Here is a 17,162-nt window from a genome sequence, read left to right on the forward strand (position 1 = left end):
ATATTCCATTACATTAACATATGTGTCCAATATAAACTACCAAATGTATAGGCAAGTACACGTAATCAGTGTAATGTTTGTGTGATCTTCGTTCATAAATTTAAAAAATGTATAGAGACAGGTAGGGAAGTACTTTAATTCACACTAACTTGTAATGAAATGGTGGATCATGAAATCAGATAAGAAAAATATTGATCCAAGTGAAACAAAAATTTGGACAACAAAAACAACAACAACAAAAGCATGTCTTTGTTACAAAATCCTTAGCATTTAAGCTTATAATAAGGGAAGTGACTACAAGAACAGCAGCCACAGAAGGAAAATTGTGAGAAAAATTTTCCAACACATTCCATGAAAAGTCAGCAGGGCTTTACAGGAAACAATCAAGTGATTGTAGAAAGAAAACATGCAACCAAAGAATTTATTCAGTTAACATCTATAATTTAACAAAATAACATATGTTCAAAGTCACTTTTGAAGACAAATTAAAAGGCCCTTATGGACTACAAATTGCTAACTACCAATGTTCATTTAAAGAAACAAGGAATAACATTGATGACAAACTATCCTAAAAGTGGCTGCTGCGAGAACTGGCATCTAAGTACTTTGTGTCAACCTTACTGCTAATTTGAAATCTTAAATCAACACAACTTTAATCCAAATATAGGTGAAAGACATGCAATATACAGGAGACTGTTTATATTTTTAAATATGAATTTAAAATTACAAAAAATACTGATAGGTACAAATATTATATGAAATTTGAAGATACATTCTTTAAACCATATGAATCATCAAAAATTCAACACCAGGAAAATTATACACTCATAGTTCATATTTAAAGAAAGAAAACTGATGACATGTAAAACCAGAACGTAATAATTTTAAAAATGCCACACAAGAAGACAAATTTATATGTAAATTCATATACATATCCTAGGTAAAGCTCAATTACTGATCATTTTATATATTAGATTCACACGTTCTTTTATTTAATTCTAACAACAAACTTAAAAAAAATGAGAATTATTTTTCTAATTTGACACACAAAAAAAGGAAATCCAGAACTAAATATATTAAGAAATTCAACTAAACAATTAGAAAATGGTGATGCTCCCATTCATTTTCACATATCTCTCTCATTTGGATTCCTCCATTCACACCTGCCATTGCCCTTTGAAATATTAATAATGATATATTTTCTATTTCAATTTTACAAAAGAGAAAAACATAATGACTAGCATTTAATCCTATACTATCCCCCTTTTCTATTTTTTCTATTAGAATAAGACTAAAGTAGTAGTCAGGTAGTTTTTTGGAAAGACCCCTGAGACAGCATAATTTTGTATTTCATTTAATAAAGCAACAATTTTAATTAGTCTTATAGCTCACCTTATTATGGTTCTAAGAGCCTTTCTAAAGTATTAATGTAATGAATATCTCTTTAGATGTTGCTTTTTGCAGATCTTTAATTCCTCAGTAAACATTATTAAAGTAAATATCATAAAATGATTTCATTCCAAAAGAGTTTGTGTGTCTATTACATGCCAGGCACCATGGAAGGTGCAGTGATTAAAGCAGTGTAAAAGGCAGCTGTGGAGCCAGCCTCCATGGAGATTGAAAACATTTTCATCTCTAGTGTTGGATTTCTTTACAAATGACTAACTGATACCCTATGATCCCCTAAATACATATGGAATCTATCATCTCATCTAAACACTAACTGATCTGAAGTAGTCCAGCACATCTAGGACACCTAATGGGCATATTTTGTTGGTGTCTCAACAATATCCCTTTGGAATTTACAATTGTAGGGTCACTTTTCTATTTCAAATTGCCAGCATCTCAGTGTATTTGACTAAGGAGGGCTTTCTTTCGCCATCGGAGTCAGCTCTGCCCAAGAACTTCAAGCTGGAAGTTCTAAACATGAATATACCTTCAATTACCTCTCATTCTTGGAACATCTGTCAGTCAAAAACTGATGAGGAATCAGTGTATAAATACCTAAGCTTTCTCTTCTCTTGGTCAGGAAGCAAATGTTCTACACTGGCTCTCACTGTTCAGAAGCAGAATTAAATTCTAGTTTTCCACCAAGTAACTTGACCAATACCTCACCTTTCACTGGTTGCCTTTCTTTTCCAGTTTCACTTTTATACTCCCCCAGCTGTGTTTCCTGGGATCATCTTCCCAACAAACAATATGTACTCAATTTCTCATCTCAACATTTACTTCTGGAAGAATACAAACTAAGACAACTTGGGTTTCTGAGAATACTTTGGGATATTGATGAGAGCGGAGGCCATCGTAAGCTTTATTTTGATTTTCAAGACACTTAACCAATTTATATCCACACTAGTTAATAGCCAACTGTGTCAGGAAACTTTGGTATCCATTGGACCTGAGCTTAGGGAAACCCAGTACAGACACACAAACATGCACATTAACACAGGGCTAACATGCACAAACATATACCTTACCCCAGCATATAGAGTCGTAAGTTGTAATACAAATAGTATATACATTATTTGAGCAATTGGACTACAGTTGCTATGGTAAGATGAGGAGATAGTTTGTGGTGTTATATAGAATTTTAATGGCACCACTTTTGTTCAGTGAGTCTTTGTTTTTTCTGTCCACTCTAAGCACAGATAACTCTTCTGAATCAAATGGTTATTTATTTTTCTCCCATTCAATGCTCAGAATGCAGCATTCTCAGATTAGAGAAGCAGAAGCACTTCATTCCCCGGCCATTCTTGGGGATCCCTAGCACAATACCAAGACGTATCATGACAATGGGCCCTCCAACAAGAAGCAGACATCTCAGTGCAGACCAGAATCATGGAATGCTTTTTAAGTGGAATAGAGAGAACACAGCTCCTCTGATCTATTGAACTTTGCTTTCCTGTTCTTTGATGAAATTGCTGGGATATCTCATAGCTTTCTGTTCACTTTCAGTTACGAATGCCCAGTGTACACCAGTATACAACAGCGATTTCCTGGGTGAGAGAGAAAAAAGTCAGCACTTTCATTCCCTCTTCTGATGTTGGGGCACTATGGAGCAATTGAGGACAAATGAAGATGTTTATACTTACTGTGCACACAATTGCATTGTATTTGTTGAGTCCCACTGTTTCTTGGCTGTTATCAGCCTTTGAAATTTGTGCTGCTCTCTTTAGGCCCCGATACCTTTTTCAGCAGACTACAGATCTCTACATTGCAGGGACCCATTTTGAGTTATTGAAAAAATCTCCAAGCTATATCAGGCCCCAACTGTTTGCAGTTCTCTTCTGAATATGATTTACTTGGTGCATTTTGGTCCAACTGTGTGCTTTAGTTGCCAATTGCCAAGCAACAAAAAAATATTTTACTGAACATTTTATATAAGACTATATATCTAAGTACATGTGTGTGTGTGTGTGAAGTGTGTATAATAGTATATATTTTGGCTTTTAGCTTGGAAACTAATTTTCAATAAATTATTTTGTCTTAATAAACTCGTATTTATAATATATAGTACTATATGTAATACCTATATCATAATAACTGTATCAAATGACTCTAATTCTTAGAGTTAAATTTTTATACCCAGGATGAATAAAACCATATAATAACACCTTTCCCATCCTTTATCTTTCCAAGACTTACAGAATGCAATTTCGTTCTATGTTGGGGTAACATGTTACAGAATCCCACAAATAGAAGCCTGGACTAGGAATGGAAGTGAGGTAAAAACATATCTCTGAATAAATCCTTCCTGTCAATTCACTGGGTAAATGGAAATTAGAATCCAGTAGAAATCAGAGAAAGAGGCAGATAAGCAAGTTCCCTCTGGGAGAGGCTCATTCACAGCAGGGTGATGATTTCCTAGTATACCACTGCCTAGCAGAATTCACCAAAGAAGACACCTGTCACATAGGAGTTGAGACAAGTGGTCTGACACAAAAACCCTTTCTGTTTCTTACTTCCTCAGTTCTCATTTGCTGCTATAAAATGTTCTAAAATAACACTGCCATTTCACAATTATTACTCCCATAGTTTTGTTTTGTGAGGTAAGACCAATGTTAGAAAGAGGTGCAGAAATAAATATATGCAGGCTTATCTACAGATAGCCTATGTAAACCTAGGAAGAGTATTGTTTTATCTTGCCTAAGGATCCAGTTTAAAAAATGGTCTTGAAGAAATGAATGAGCAATTTTTTTAAAAAATTAAAGATTAAATTAAGTTAAATAAGAAAAGCCCAATGTGTCTCTTAGCAGGTTAATATTTGCATAGTATCTACATTTGTAAGTCTTTATCTTGCAAAGACTTGAAGTTAATAAAACAAAATGTTGATATCAAGAATAAATACACATATTCCACAGCATGAATTCTATTTAGTGCCAGAGACTGTGAATCAAATTAGAAAGTTAACAAGAATAAGAAATGAAACCACTTTCATGGAGTGAAAAGACTAGAATATCAAATTGATGAAATATTTGGGAGGATTGCATAGTTTCTTAATCAATGCGATTTGATTTGTTTGATCAAATTATTCTTTTTTCATGCAGCAGTTCCACGCAGACACATCCTTGGTTCTTTTGTGGTTTAAACGGATTTTTCTGAACACTTCCCTTTAAAATATATTGCCAGTGTAAAGTGAGATAACACAACTTCTTCTGGGAGTCAAATGTTAAGTTATTCTATTTGTTTTATATATGATTTAAGGTAACTGTCTCATTCATCAAGAATAATGCTAACCACAGTCTTCGGGAGACAGAGACTAAGCCGTTCAAATGAATGACTGTAAAGTGAATAGCTTGTGCCAAAAGATGATTCATTTGATTTAAAACACATTTGTAGAACACATTTTGGAACTGTGCACACTTGTTAATTTTCTCTTTTGTAATTTCCCTTCTCTTTTGTAGGTTGGCAATCAAAACCAACATCTAGGCAGTGCCAAGTTTCGTAAAGTGGTTAAGAGCATTCCTCGAAGTGGCACATGGATGCCAATGGATTAACTGTACTAGATATGAATAAAATTTGCTGTATGGTTGGGTTTTTGTATTTTTTAAAATATCTTGAAATACAGAAAACTGAGCGTAAGCATTAGAATGACAGGGGGACCATTAGAAATAGTCAATTTTTTCCATCCACTATAGAGCCATTCAGTCCCAATTTTGTTTCCAAGACCTCTTCAAGTTCTAGGTCATGATAAACTATAAGTTGTCTCAGGTTTTCTCTTGATACACCCTGGTCTTCTTATCTGCAGAGTTTATTGGGGTCGACTGGTTCCCAAAACTTCGGATAGATTAGTTTTTGGTTCCAAGGTAGGCAAAAGTCAATCTATATTTGACTTGAGTCTTTCAGATCAGGTTGATTATTAATATGAAAAAACTAGTGGTTTGCATTTTCTTCCTTGCTTTTAGGTGACATAGAATTTTGAATTTTTGGAACTAAAAGCTCTTAGATAATTTCTTGGCTACAGGTGAATCATAGAAAATTGGCCTCTAGAAACAATGCACTTGATACTAAAGCTCACCTCAGACATACTCTAGTAACTCGTCAAATATTACATTATCAGAAACTGTGTTTCTCTTCAACATACATAATCAAGGTTGACCAGGACTTGAAAATTTTCCATAAGAGAAATTATTTCTAGTCTTGACATTTTGCTACTTGTGAATCTCAGTCTTTTCTTTTTTTCTTTAATATCACTGTGCTATTTACAATAAAATAAATAGAGGTACAAACTAGCACAAACTCTACCCATGAACACATTTCCCCTAAAAATTCTAAATGCATCTGACCAGGTAGCTATCAATACTGAACTAGAGAAAAAAACTAGCTGATAGTACTTAGAAAACGCCACACATTTCCATGAAGGAAATCCTATGATACCCCTTATGAACCAAATATGTAAACAACTAACATGAAGGTTTTTACGACGAAGGGCCATATCTGTACAAAACTTAATTTTCCAGAGAATCTGACTACCTTGAAACATTCATTTTCATACAGTTTAAGAGCAGATGTAATAAAAATTTCCATATTGGCATCCTTAATTCCTTGATAGTGCTTTTCTTTTCGTGTATACCCACTTGTGAGTTGCAGACATTTTCTCAAGGTACACAAAGAAGATAAAAAAAACAAAAAACTGTGGTACCAGTAAGAGAAAACTAAAAACCTTTTAACTGCATGGCACAGCAATTACTTTTTTTTCTCATCCAATTCAGTTTAGAGCCTGTTTCAGGCAGTGACTGTCTAGGTTTACCCATAATTTCCTCCTTTCTTCTTGGTGTTCAGAGAAACATGTTTTCTTATTCCTTTCTATAACTAGTACCTGTCACTGATTCTATTCTTTCTTAGCATTCCTTTAGTTCTCAAAAGACCTGCCTAACTTGTCAGTAAATTACTAATCCATATTTTTCTTCCCCTTCAGTGGCATGCTTCGATAGAAGAGAAAGTGCTGGTTAAGCATAAAGACACCCTTGTCAGAATACTTGAGTTTGAATCATGATTCAGCAACACCTGTGTGAATTCAGGCATATTTCATATCCTGGCCTCAGTTACCTTCATTGAAGAACTAGGAAAATAATAGCATCTACCTTGTAGTTTTTCTTCTGAATGAAGATTGCCTTAAATGATATACAGAACATGATTATCAGAGTGCCTGCCCCATAGTTTGTACTTCAGCACTAGCAATTCAACTTCTCTGCCCCCAAGTTTCATTCTAAATTGTCTCAAATGATACATACATCCAAAGGAACCAACTGCAGTGGCTTTTGTATGCTAATCTAATTCTGTGAAATCTCTAGTATATAAATTTGATACTCATCCCTCCCTTCTTCTTATATCTCGTTTACTTAAGAAGTATCCAAAAGTACCTATTTGGATAAGGACCAAGCTAGCTGCTATAAAGGAGACAAATGTGGGCCATGCCTGGATCATGCCCTCAACGAACTTCAAGTACAGTAGGGAAGATTAAATGCATATGAATTGCCATTCTAATGTGCATTAGAATAGAGGAGCCCCAGAAGATATACCAATAACTGTTCATGCAGTGCCATGGGTGTTCAGATGGGAGCACAATTACTTCTAGCTAAGAAGAATTAGAAAAACATAATTAATGGAGGTGCTGGCATGTAATCTGGGCCTTGCAGAAAGAAAGACATTTGGACACATAAATATTGAATCAGTGTATTTTAGGTGAAGGTCATCAAATTTGCAAAACTTCCTAGAGAACAAGAAAGAGTTAAATTCATCTTTGTAGAAAGGAGTAAAGCAGATTATGGTCGGAATTTTGTGTGAAGCTTACCTGTGAAGGGTTTTCATGTCTAGGCTAAAAAGTTTGACTTTTGTTCTGTGTGTTATGAGGAGTCATTAAAGCTTTAGAGTAGGTAAGTGACATGATCAAAACCTCATTCAATCAGATTAATCTTGCCATGATTTCATCACAGCTCAGAAGACATGGCTAAGCCGTTGAGGAGTCACAACATCTGCTAGAAGTAGTGACAGAGCTATAAACAGACCCCTGTGGGGGTGCCCGAGGAGCCTGCTGACTCCATTTGGGAAATGGGAAACTTCCTGCAGGAGGTGACTCATGAACTAACTTTTAAGAGATTAGAAATGAACAGGCGGAGAAGGGAAATAGTAGAGTTTCCTGTAAGTAAAAAGAGCTAAAATGGTTTAAATGGCATAAAACTGTGGAGACTTTATGAAGATCACAAGGAATTATATTCAAAGAGCATGAAGGGGATAGGTATTAAGTGGCAAGCAGGCATGGAGCACGTCGTGGACAGCTTTGTAAACCTTAGTAAAGCACTTGGGTTTCAGGTGCTTTATAAAACAAATGAGGTGGGGGAGCCACTCCAGACTATTGGTTATTGTCATAGACCAGAAGAGAGTTGATGAGAACCTCAAGGGAGAAATATCAGCGAAGACTGAAATGATGCTGTAAGAAATAGGAGAGAGTTTGTGCTGGAGAAATCAACAGGGCATACATGACTATGTGTCCATTTGATAGACATTCACTTAAAACCCATTATATTTCAAGCACGGAGGAAATGCTTCAATAATGCATCTGTGAACAAAAGTGGGCAAACATTTCCTGCCCTCATGAGGCTTAAATTTTTGAGGAAGATTAAGAGAAGGGATAAAGAAAATAAAATTTCATAAGTGACATTTTCATTCAATTATGTCCTCAAGTCCGAGCTTTGATTCTAAAACTGGCACTTTCTCCCATGCTCAGGAGTTACCTGTTGTTCCCAAGATCACATATTTGGCCACATCTTTTAAAACTCTATACATATCCACTCCCTTTTCCTTCAACTCTCATGACTCCAAACATACAACTTATATTTAAGTTCTTTCCTAAGAATCAGACTTTAATTCTCAACTGCTGACTTTGTATGACCATTTTGGTGAACAACCTGTTAACACTCATCAATTTTAAAATACTCCATTTTATTTTATCATATGTTCTTCCTCTTTCCTGATCTCAATGTCCTCATCATCCTTTATTCCACACTTGTTTAAATTATTTTCATGCAATTTCCTATTACTCTTCAGTTCAATCCTGGTCAATGTACATTCTGGTTTTAATCTGTGAAAGGTCATCTCCCTCCTTCCTCAGGTTTAGTTCAGACTTTACTGTCTCTCATTTAAGTTATTGTTAGTTTGCTAACTAGTCTCCCTCGCAACTTCATTTATTTCCCTAAATCATAGGTCAGTCAAATCATTCTTCTACACAAATATCTACATGTTTTTCTGCCCACCCTGTCCCAAACCTTCTGTAACACACACAAGCACCACTATGTGTAAAATGAAGAAAACATCCCCATGCATGCTAGACAAGGCAAGAATTTGCATGGCAGGCTTTGCAGGGAGGTGGACCTTCCTTGTCAAAGGAATGTAGGAATCAGAGATACTTTTCGAGGAGATTGTGACATTCACTCTGCTTCGACCCCTATTCTCCCTCTGTCTATTGGTATTGTTCGTACTGAGTTGGTTCAAGAAACAAAAAGACTCAATATTTGCAAATAGTCCCCTACACTGAAGAGCACAAATTCTGTTTTTTGTTTGTTTGTTTTTTCCTAGCCTGGCAGGATTCTTGCTGCACAGTCACATGAGACTGTTGTCCTGTAAAAATTCAGCAACCAGGATGAAAGCTGAGCTAAGAGATGCTGTATCTGCTCTTGTGCCTATAGCCCACTTACTTCAATTAACGTCTGCATCCTTGATTAAACACCGGGGGGATGCCAAAAATAAATGTATACACATGTCTTGTATTTTTGTATTCACCTTTTGTCATTGGTATATATTGAGTATTATAATTTTAATACAGTTTTTTCCTTTCTTAAAATGTGTATACATTTTTTTGGCACCCTCTGTATGTTTGAAAATGTAAGTGAGTGAGGGTATGCCCATTTCAGACAAACTGAATCTTCCTGGAATAGTGCAGACCTCAAACCACCTTCCAAGTCAGCACCCCTCACTCAGTCCTCCCCATGCCCACACTTCAGGGAAATAGACATGTCTGAAGAGACAATTACCCACCCAGCCTCTCTGCTTCATTCTCCAGTCCTTAATGTCCCTGATCCCTTTTGTGCCTATTAAATTCTTGTTTACCTTTCATTGTCCACCAACGATCCTATATCTTCAGTAAAATCTTCCTCAATTCTCAAACTGGAAATAATCATGACTTTTTCCTCATTCTGATTCATTTTGATTGCACAAGCTATATTTAGTTGATTAAATGTTGAATTAATTATAAATCCTTGAGGGCAGTAAGCATGTGTTAGTTATCTATCCACCCACAATATGTAGAACTATGTTGGTCACATAAAAGTATTCAAGAAATATCTTTGGAATTAAATTGAATAAATAAAATATTTCATTGTTAAAAAAAGAACAGTCACTTTGTGAAATGAATTTTAAGAAAAAAAATTCAAGTGCAGTAAAGAATGATCTAAGTGCAGAAAGAAAATCAACATGAGTTAATGCATATTTTGGAGAATCGTCTGTATATTCCACTGATAGACTCACTCAGCATTACTCAACAACAAATTTTGGGGTAAATCAAATATAAATGGATGTTAAAAATCCTTCAGAATTAAATGGATTCAGGATATATTGATAAAATAATGACAATCTTTTAAATTTGCATAAGACCTAGAAAAATGTGTTGCCTTTTGAGGCCAAGATAATATAAGTATACATAAATCTGGTTTTTAATGGAGACTTACCCATCTTCTGTTTCTACAAGTTTAATATCCATGGCTGCCGGCCAAGCAGTTCATTTAAGTTTAAACAGAGTAGAGACATCAAATGTGAAGGGCATGTAGATTTTCTGCCTGTCTGCAGCCTTGCAATTGGGAAAAAGTTTCTTCCCAAGAACTTCTAAGAGCTTGCTGACCAGTTGTATAGTGTTTTACATATACATGTGCTAGGGGATCCCCACACTTGTTTTTAGAGACTTTGAATGTGTAGAATTGTCTTGAAGTGGGTGCATATTGCTGTGTTGAAAAGCTTCCGTGTGATTTTTTTTTTTTTTTAGCTTATTTTGTATTTGAAAATTACTGAGCTGTGCATTTTCATCAATAGGACTACACAAAGATGATACATAAGGTCTGAGTGGTGTTTGTGGCAGTGGCAATACTGTCCTGGACCTAGAGAAGACCCTCAAAGGCAGATAAGGGGGAAAAGTATGAGGAAGGGTATTTTGTCAAGCCTGATGCAATTCCTGAAAATCTATTGAAAGGGGGCACATAAACAAGTGATCTCCAAAAAGAAAGCCTCTTCGATAAATGGTGCTGGGAAAATTGGAAAGCTAAATGCAAAAGAATGAAAGTAGAATGCCATTTGTCACCATACACAAAGATTACTAAAAATGAATCAAAGATCTATATGAAAGACCTGAAACAATAAATTGCATGTAAGAAAGCATAAGTACTAAACTTATGGACCTTCGGTTCAGAGGATTTTATGAATTTGACCTCAAATGCAAGGGAATTAAAAGCAAAAAAATAAATGAATGGGACTATGTCAAACTAAAAAGCTTCTGCACAGCAAAAGAAACCATCAACAAAACAAAGAGGCAACCAACCGAATGGGAAAAGGTTATTTGCAAACAACACCTTTGATAGGGGACTAATGTCCAAAATAGGTATATAAAGAACTCATACAACTGAATAGCTACAATAACAACAAAAATCCAGTTAAAAAAATGGGCAGAGGACCTGAATAGACACTTCTTTCAAGAACACATACAGATGGCCAGAAGATATATGAAAAGATGCTCAGTTTCACTAACTATTAGGGGAATGCAAACCAAAGCCCCAATGAGATACCACCTCACACCTATTAGAATGGCTATTATCAGCAAGACAGGTCATGACGAGTGTTGGAGAGGCTGAGGAGGAAAAGAAACCCTCATACACTGCTGGTGGGTATGTAAATTGGTAAAGCCATTATGGAAAATGTTATGGAGGTTCCTGAAAAACATTAAGAATAGAATTTCCATATGACCCAGCAATCCCTTTTCTGGGTATCTACTCCAAAATTTTGAAAACATTTACATGTAAAGATATATGTACCCCTACGTTCACTGCAGCATTATTCATGGTGGCCAAGACATGGAAACAACCAAGTGTCTTTTGATAGATGATTGGATAAAGAAAATGTGGTATATACAAGGTCTGACAATTAAGTTCACGAACTTTTTGCAACGATGTTGCTAATCTTTTTTGATATCAGAGGGATTATTTATTGTGAATGTGTACCAACTGGACAAACAAGTTAACTAAGTTTACTATTTGGAAGTGCTGAAATGGTTGCGTGAAAATATTAGATGACCTAAACTTTTCATCAACAATTCATGGCTCTTGCATCACGACAATGCACCAGCTCACAAGACACTGTCTGTGAGGGAGTTTTTAGCCAGTAAACAAATAACTGTATTGGAACACCCTCCCCACTCACATGATCTGATCCCCAATGACTTATTTCTTTACCTGAATATAAAGGAAATACTGAAAGGAAGACATTTTGATGACATTCAAGACATCAAGGGCAACAGGATGACAGCTCTGATGACCATTCCAGAAAAAGAGTTCCAAAATTGCTTTCAAGGGTGGACTAGGCACTGGCGTTAGTGTATAGCTTCCCAAGGGGAGTACTTCGAAGGTGACTGTAGTGATATTCAGCAATGAGATATATAGCCCTTTTTCTATAATGAGTTCACAAACTTAATTGTCCAACTTTGTATATACAATGGAATATTAGTCATAAGAAAAGATGAAATACTGCCATTTGCAACACCACGGATGAATTTTGAGATTATCCTACGAAGTGAAATAAGTCAGACAGAAAAAGTGAAGAACCATATGACTTCACTCTTATGTGGGATATAAAACTGAAAGCAACAAACAAACAAAACTCATACACAGACAATAATCAAGATGTTACCAGATGGAAAGTGGAGAGGAGAGAGGTAGACGAGGGTAAAGGGAGTCCAATATATGGAGACAGAAGGAGATCTGACTTAGGGTGGTGAACACACATGCAATATACACATGGTATATTATAGAATTGTATGCTTGAAACCTACAGAATTGTATTAACCAATGTCGCCCAAACAAATTTAATTTTAAAAAGTGATCTTCAAAAGTTTAATGTTGGCATGAAAATATTTACCAATGAAAAAATGCTATAATGTGACTTTTCCACAAATTACATTGCTATTGTAAGTGGTCATTCAAGGGAGTTCTTGAAACTCAATATATCTGAGGTAGAGATTAAGGAAGGGGACATTCTCTGATTCACTGAGCATTGTATTCCAAGGAAAACTTAAGTAAGGGGTCTTCCAGAGAAGAATCGTGATTCAAAGAGAATTTCAATATGTTCAGTGGGAAAAGATTAAAGATTACTATTTTCTGTGTAATAATTTATCCTGGCATTTTCTTTAAACTTATGGTCCAGAAATTCCTTCAAAAGAGAGTTAGCAGTTACACACATGCACACACACACACACACACACACACACACACACACACACAGCCCACTTCCATGGTGAAATATTTGTGTTAGTTTTTTGTCAACTTGGATAAGCCATGATACACGGATATTTGACCAAACACCAGTCTAGATGTCACTGTGAGGTGTTCTTCAGATGAGATTGAAATTTAAGTCAGTAGACTTTGGGTAAAGCAGATTGCCTTACATCCTGTGGCTGGGTCTCATCCAATGAATTGAAAGCCTTAAGAGAAAAACTCTGAAGTCTTTCCCATGAAAGAGGGAATTATGTCCCCAGACTGCCTTTAGACTTAGCTGCAACATCAGCTCTTCTCTGGGTCTCCACGTTGCCAGACTGCGCTATAGACTTCAGACTTGCTGGCTCCCAAAATTATGTGAGCCAACTCCTTAAAATCAATCAATCTCTTCCTCCTTTCCTCCTCCCCTCCCTCCCTTTTTCCTCCCTCCTTACCTTCTTCTCTCTCTACTTCTCTTTCACACTCTTTCTCTTTACACACACACACACACACACACACACACACACAGAGACACACACACTCACCCTATTGGTTTGTTCTCCAGAAAATCCTAATACAGAGACTAATCAAATTCCATAAACACTTTCCAAAAATACTTATAAAAACAAAGCTATGTAAAATAAGAAAAAAAAAAGGAAAGATAGATACATAGTTTTATTTAGGATAAATTGATAGAGCTGTTTTCTTTGGTGCCACTGCCAACCTTCTTACAAATCTCCTCACGATTTTTGCTTGTATAAACCCTCTTTTGTGAAACTCTAGGAGGGAAATGAAGATTGAAATGGGCACCAGACTGAAAATCTTAGTTTGATTTAATAAATATACTCCTGGTTAATGAGAATGCTTTCTTTTCTTTTGAACAAATGTAAAACTGTGAACAAATATAAAACTTCATTCATGTGCATAGTTTTAGTTCTCATTGTGCTGGTGATTTTTCTCCGTAGCCTTCTCTGCCATTTCTCCAATGTTGTGTACGTCCTGCCATCTGTCAATCTGGTGTTTTTCACAAACACTCAATCACACATGTTAAGCACTTTCCCCTTTGCCCCACTTCCCAACACTCCACACACACATACACTTATGCACACTCTTTACTCAATATCGAAGGAAAATGTCTTTCCACTCCACTTTCTGCATTGCTCATTACAGTGGTTATATGACTTTCTGGTTGCAGCCTTTGTGACTAAGAAAACTGCAGGCTGCACGCAGGTGACTACAGCGAGGATGAGAAGCCCTAGAGGGAAATATAGACAATAAAAGCAGCTGCCTGGAAACAAGCTGCAATGGGAAAGCAGCTGCTTTTCTTACATCATGGTGGAGCAAAGCTCATTCCTAGGCAGCAGTTGTTACTCGAGCAATAATTACCCAGGCTAAACTCCCACTATCCCAACAATTATTTGGAGAACAAAAGGAAGATGATTGAGCTTCTCCCTGAGTCAAGGGCACACATACTGAATTTCCTCTTTTAGATGGTTCATTCGTCAAGATATGAGACATGCACATCTCAAAAAAAAATGAACATACCCTTGATTAATAGCAGCTACGTTTTCAAAGGTAGCTGCTATTTTTCCTTTTCAAAAAGATGAAATGGAGCATTTTACTTATTTTTTAAAAGGAATAATTGTGACTATTATTTCTGGAGTGGAGTCATCTCATATAGTCATTCTTAAGATTTCAGGATAGTGTGCTTTAAACACGTGAGTCTTTAGTTCCCTCTTATTATAATCAGGACCTTGGGGAGTGAGGAAGTGGTCATCACTCTTTCATCCTTGCATGTAGAATATATTTAAGACATAGTGTGTTAACTTTGGGAACAAAACACATATAAAAATCTTGCTTTTCCCACAGCACTAGCATAGGTCATCATCCTGTAATACGTTCAGATACCTCCTATTGGAAGAAGTAACAAAGAGAAAATTAGTAAACTGCGGTCAAAAGCCACCTCTCATATGGTCTCCACACCGCTGGTTTTGTGACACTCAAGTTATTATCATGTCTCCAGGCTAAGGGAATAGCAGGGAATGGGCAGAGAGGAGAGTGGCACAGACCTGTGGGGCTCAGTTCCCCGACAATGCTCATCACAGCTCCAGGAATTCTTACAGGGGGAATTTCATTAAGTAAAAGCAACCTTTCAGTATTCCCTAGACTAAACTGTGAAACATTTTTGAAAAGCATAAAATCCTTATTTATGGCAGGAATGTTTGAAATTCACAAGATAAATGCCGTTCGGAATGCAGGCATGTTCTAGGTATCTAATATGAAATGGGATGCAGCTGTAATAACAGCCACCAAACCAGGACGTCTCTATATCATGTCATTAGTTGACTTGTTATAAGCTGATCTTCTAGCCCTTTTTTTATAAGGGCCACTGGGGTAAAAAATAAATATATCATGTACTGAACATCTGTGGTTCTGTCACAAAGCACCACTCATATCAACTTTCAAATTTATGTCTTAGGTTACACACGACACCCTTTTAAAAATGTATCTTAACAAAATGTATAGATTAGGAACTCATAGGTCTTTATTTCCAAAGGACAAAGGATGCAAGAAGTCCAGGGCTGTACCTTGGGAAACACTAATGTATTTTTTTGCTCTTGTTGTTTTAGTGTATTCTTTTGGATTCAAAACCATATGTGCATTTTAGGTAAAATTGTAAAGGGGAATATTTTATTTATGAGATGTTAAGTGAGGAACAAAATGCCAATGGTGCAAGTTATAGACTTAGTAAGTCATCTAAATTGTGAGTCAGCATTTAAGGATACACAATTAGTAGCAATTTTGCCCTGAGACTTTTGTTTATTTTTAAATAAACCTATCTGGTCATATACAAGGTTATTTCTTTCATCTTTTCAATGGTTAAATAAAAAATAATGTTGTCTCCTTTAAAATGACACAGGGAAGTGAATAAAATATTTGAAATAACTGGGAAATTCTGCCAGCTATAAAATATTTCAGAAAAAAATCCATAAAAATCATTAATCTATACAATAAAATAATTAATGGTAATACACATCCATATGTTATGACAGGCTTGTTATTTTAAAGAAGGCAAGAACGGAAGGAAGGAATCCAGTTAGGAGACATTTTAAACAATAGATAGGCTACGATGGAATTAGAGTGGTAGCAATGGATGTGGTAACAAGTGGTCAGATTCTCACCATATTTTGAAGGCATGTCTTGTAGAATATACTGATAGATCAGAAGTCAGGTGTGAGAGAAAGAGAGGGGTCAAGGGTGAACCCAACAGCTTTGATCTGATGACTTGGAAGGATGAACTTGCCATTACCTCAAATGGGGAGCCGGGTAGGTTACTGACCCCATACTGCAAATGCCGGTGAAGCAGTATTGGTGGGAAGCAATACATTACCCAGTGTTCCAACTTTACCATTGGTGGCTTGTGAAAGGGTCCTAGGTGTTACATGAACAAACATTTCTTATCTAATTAATCATGAATATTTAGTAAGTTTTATTAATTTTCAATTTACAGGAGAAAAGTTCTGTTTTCAAATATATTCCCTCCACTCCCCCCCCCTCAGTGGTTCTGCTTTCTTTCTTTTAAAAAAAAAAAATAGTTTCAGGTGTACAAAACAATGTAATAGTTAAACATTTACACCTCTCACAGAGTGACAACCTCCTTACTCCAATCTACTACCCCTCTGACAGCGCATATAGCTGTTACAGTTCCACTGACTCTATTCCCCATGCTGTACTCCACATCCTGTGACTATATATATAATTATAGTTGACATTTGTTATTATTCAGCTTCAGCTACATTTTAGGGCAAGAAAAATGAAGGTTGATTTAATTAAGTACACTGTTACATTATAAGACTTCTAGTGGTATGTATGGTAGTTGAAGCAAAATTCCTGACAGCAGAACGTTGATAACTGAAAATTGGAAAATACCATTGTATTGTTAAAGACCTGAGTTTAAATTCTCTGAAGCCATTTAAGTTAGATAAATGGGGCTAGTAACTAACCTCTTGAAGACATGTTCTCCTTCTATAAATAATAGTAATAATGCTGAAATTACAGAGTTGATTTAAGGCTTAAATTATACTTATAAAATACCCAATACAGTGTTTGGCAAGTGCCTTACACTACACACTTGGGCTGCACCTTTAAATAACA

The 17,162-nt window shown here is 36.0% G+C and overlaps 1 protein-coding gene across 3 annotated transcripts in view; it reads right to left on the reverse strand.

The window, feature by feature from the left end:
• EPHA3 (EPH receptor A3) overlaps positions 1 to 17,162 on the reverse strand; it is a 350,067-nt gene that overhangs the window by 90,965 nt on the left and 241,940 nt on the right. The window contains exon 6 of one of the 3 annotated variants that reach the window (XM_074333238.1): positions 425 to 2,996. The exons of the other annotated variants lie outside the window; for them this stretch is intronic. Coding sequence (XP_074189339.1) covers positions 2,956 to 2,996 — 41 coding nt within the window. The 3' untranslated portion in view covers positions 425 to 2,955. Of the gene's footprint in view, positions 1 to 424; positions 2,997 to 17,162 lie in introns of those variants that run through there. 3 annotated transcript variants of the gene reach the window in all.

The sequence above is a fragment of the Rhinolophus sinicus genome, linkage group LG01 (assembly GCF_036562045.2).
Source record: "Rhinolophus sinicus isolate RSC01 linkage group LG01, ASM3656204v1, whole genome shotgun sequence".
Lineage (NCBI taxonomy): Eukaryota > Metazoa > Chordata > Mammalia > Chiroptera > Rhinolophidae > Rhinolophus > Rhinolophus sinicus.